The following is a 3,856-nucleotide window of genomic DNA, read 5'->3' as shown; positions in this document are numbered from 1 at the left end:
ATGGCAGATACAGAGGTGACAGTGTCCATGGAGGACGTGGTGATGGTGAAGGCTGTTGAAGAAGAGGAGGACCCTGATGATAAGACACAGGTCATACTTCAGCTCCAACCTATCTCCGCAGGGTAGGTACGAAGGCTATAGGAAAAAGGCCAAGACACACTGATTTATCCCTGGGTATCAGTGAATGTATCACAGAGCCATGCCATTTATAATATGCAACGATTCCTGTATATTGTGCTTTCTGTTCATAGTACCATCTGACATTGGAGAGTCATACAGCGATTGATAGTGCAGCTCTGTAAAGCACTATATTGAAGAGGTTAGATAGGTCTAAAAGTTAAAACAAAAAAATAGAACCTACTTTCCTTCACAGAATTGAGGATGAGTCAGAGGAGACGGACACAGCTGTTATGACTGTTGAAGCACACCATCTGGGTAAGCTATGTTATGATGAAGCACTCAAGCCTATCCCATAAGAAGATCCTTTTCTTTGTGATCCTTTTCATTTCATCAGCAAGCACTCTCCTGTTTCACATTGTCATATTACAGTCATTACCTACAATCTTAATTTTTCTCATCTGTGTGTGTGTGTGTGTGTGTGTGTGTGTGTGTGTGTGTGTGTGTGTGTTCATTGAGTAGAAGCCACAGCTGAAGGAGAGGAGGTGGAGTTTGGCTATCCAATCACATGTGGAGAAAGCAAAGCGTTGCTACTTTTCAAGAAATTTGTATGCCCTGGAATTAACGTCAAATGTGTGAAGGTTTGTAATGGCATTGCATGGTTTACATAAATCAAACATTTGAACAATTTAAAACTATTTCTAGTGCACAATAAAAGGATAGCTCACCATGCCTTTTACTCTTATCCATTTTAGAAATCTGAGTGAATTTGTGAGGACTGAGGAGTGTCATAGTTTACCATCAGGGGAATCTTGGTCCTGTTGTATCTTTGCTGTTACAATTTTTTATGATGAGGCAAAAAAACTACAACAGGAGAAGCAAAAATGGCTCCCTATAATGCTCCTCCTATAATGTGTTTATCCTTGTTAGTATGACGACCAGCTGATCAGCCCCAAGCAGTTTGTGCACATGTCTGGAAAAGCCACACTGAAGGACTGGAAGAGAGCCATTCGAATGGGTGGAGTCATGATCAGGTGAGGAGTAAACTGCGGGTGGGTGGGGCAGGGTGGTGGTTGTGGTGGGAGAGGGTATAGGGGGGTGGGGGTTAGGGATTTAAGGAGGCTGAGGGTAAGGGGGTCCTTAACGCTATCTTAATGCCAAATATCTTCTCTCTGCCCGTCTCTCTTTCCTCACTCTTGACTCGTATAATCTGTATACTTTAGAAAAATGATGGACTCAGGGCAGCTTGACTTCTATCAGCATAGCACCCTGTGCACGAACACATGTCGCAGCACCAAGTTTGACCTTCTGATCAGCAACACACGCTTCCCGCCTGACGGGACAGGGCTGGCCACACCCACCTCCTCTCAAGGTGAGACCAGCCGCTATCTGTCTGTGCAATTGAACAGGTTCTCCTTTAACTGGAAAATACTGAACAACATATGCTGTGACATACACAAACGTGTTTTTGATACCATTTATCATTCCAATCCATGTATTACAATGAGCCTGTAGTCCAATTTCAACCTCCAGCAGCCTCCACTGATACGCATATATTAATTTAACATTAACATTTTACATGTATCTGTTGATGTAACTAAGAGTGTATTATCTACTGTAACTATTGTCCGTAAGCATGCCTCTCTCTCCCCTCTGGAAAATGCAGCACAGGTCATCATGGGGAACGGTAGTCAGGTTATCGTGGCAGAAGACAGGTCAGAGGTTCTGACTGGCACAGTTGACTGGAGCTTAGCGTCTGGGGCTTTGGAGACAACTGACAAAAAAGAAACCATTGAAATCTCTGGTGGGTTCCTCAGTGAGATTGCACTCCTATTTACTCTAATTACACCCCAAACTGCGGCTACTCCCCTCTCACACAACCATAACTGAGAGACTCCCCCTCTGCTGTGTCTTTTGTGCTGTTCTAGAGGAGACGCTGAATTTCTGGAAGGGCATCGCTGACGTGGGCCTTATGGGGGAAGTGGTGACCAACATTCGTACTGAACTGCTGGAGATGCTGAGAGGAGTGCAGCTTCGCAGTGAACAGGCTGCGGTTCAGGATGCCGGTAGATACCGTACTTACACAGGCTAAGGATATAGGACACAGGATAGAGGGTACAGGTCATCTTTAGGAGCATATGGTGTCACAAATAGGGAATGTTGGTGTCACTGTAGATGAAGATAGAACATGAAGGAAGAAAAGGACCATACGAGATATACTCATGAATCTTCATGCATTTTAACTCGAGTCTTGATTTGAATGTTGTGCAGGAAAAGGTTATGAATCCTAAAAAGCTCAAGTTCTTTATTGTTGCTGACTGATTGAGTGACCATCTGATGACCTTTTGCCGCTTCAGATTCCTGTCTGGTAGAGGTGGCGGTGCTCAGTAACCTTGCTCAGGTGTTCGGCCTACTGGACTCAGTGAAGACTATTCTGGACGACCGGCGGCAACAAACAGACCCCAGCCAGGAGCATGTCCTCAACACCCTCAACAGTGAGTAGAGACACACACACACACAGGGTTTGATATAAGAAGGGCGATTGATATTTTTTATTTTTTATCTACTTTAAATTATTTTTCTAGAAACATAAAAGGCAAGTCTACATTCAATAGCAAAGTCAGATATGGCCTCACATGATTTGGATGTAATTCTTCAATCTCCACAGGTCTGGAGTATCAGCTGGAGGAGCAGAGGAAACAGCAGATAGCTCGAGCTCTGCTCTGCAACCCACCACCCATAAACAACAGCAACAAACAAACAGCAACCAAGCGTCAGACCAAACGACCTCGCCTTCAGCGACCTGCGTCCACAGCACTTCTCACCTCCACGGTGGCCCAGCCAGCGACGCTGCAACCCCAGCAGTTCACCGTCCTCTCCCCCATCAACATCTCCTCTATGGGCCAGTCCTTCAGCCTGGGCCAGCCATCCAACATGGTCACCCTGCTACCCGCCGGCTCCCAGTTCTTCACCCGCTACACCACCACCATGGTGGGTGCCGACGGCAAGACACAAGACACCTTCACCCTCCACCCGTCCTCCGGGCTGACACTGGTAGGTACAGCCAACATGCAGGAGCCTAACAGGCTGGGCACCATGATGAGCCCTGTGGAGCTGATCCAACTGACCCAGCAGGCCACTGGCATGGAGGGACTGGCAGTGCCCATGGAGGGGGAGGTGGTGGATGGGAGGATGTTGCTGCAGGAGGGGATGGTGGAGGACGAGAGCCAAGCACAGACCACGGTCATTGAGATCGACCCTGCGCCTGGAGACCAGGCAATGGGAGTGATGGAACTGCAGCTGGCGGAGGAGGAGGCGGGTGGAGAGGGGGCTGCCATGGTTGTCCAGGGGGGGATGGACATGGCCATGGTCACAGAGGGGGAGCAGATGGTGGTGCAGGGAGAATCAGGGGAGGCCCAGGGAGGGTCTGAGGGGGTCCAGGCACTTCATCTGGACGCCAACGGACAGTTGTCTGGCATAAGGATAGTGGTGATAGAGGAGGGGACGAGAGATGAAGACCAGGCCAAATGAGAGGTCTGCAGAGACAACGGACTACAGACACACGGACGGAGCAGACTGGCAGCCTCATACACGCGATACAGTGTGGAATGCATAAAGGGTTGCCAAAGACCTCACCTTAGTCAGAGAAGCTGCAGTCTGTTATTTCCATTGTTCCATCGGTTCGTTTTTAGGAAAACAAAATGACATTACAGCCAGGCACAGTATCTTACGTTTTTTT

The 3,856-nt window shown here is 47.8% G+C and overlaps 1 protein-coding gene across 1 annotated transcript; it reads left to right on the top strand.

Moving 5' to 3' along the window:
• gmeb1 (glucocorticoid modulatory element binding protein 1) lies at window positions 1–3,648 on the top strand (the record flags this gene model as incomplete). The annotated part of the gene is made up of 9 exons (XM_080530623.1): window positions 1–122; window positions 374–435; window positions 640–758; window positions 1,048–1,151; window positions 1,341–1,489; window positions 1,784–1,921; window positions 2,046–2,183; window positions 2,475–2,612; window positions 2,786–3,648. 9 exons carry the CDS (start codon window positions 1–3, stop codon window positions 3,646–3,648), a joined length of 1,833 nt encoding a protein of 610 aa, XP_080386749.1.
• Window positions 3,649–3,856: the final 208 nt, after the last annotated feature.

Source organism: Nansenia antarctica (assembly GCF_963989245.1).
Source record: "Nansenia antarctica genome assembly, chromosome: 5".
In the NCBI taxonomy this organism is placed as follows: Eukaryota; Metazoa; Chordata; class Actinopteri; order Argentiniformes; family Microstomatidae; genus Nansenia; species Nansenia antarctica.
The sequence above is the reverse complement of the archived record's forward strand: the minus strand, read 5'-3'. Positions and strand labels throughout refer to the sequence as shown.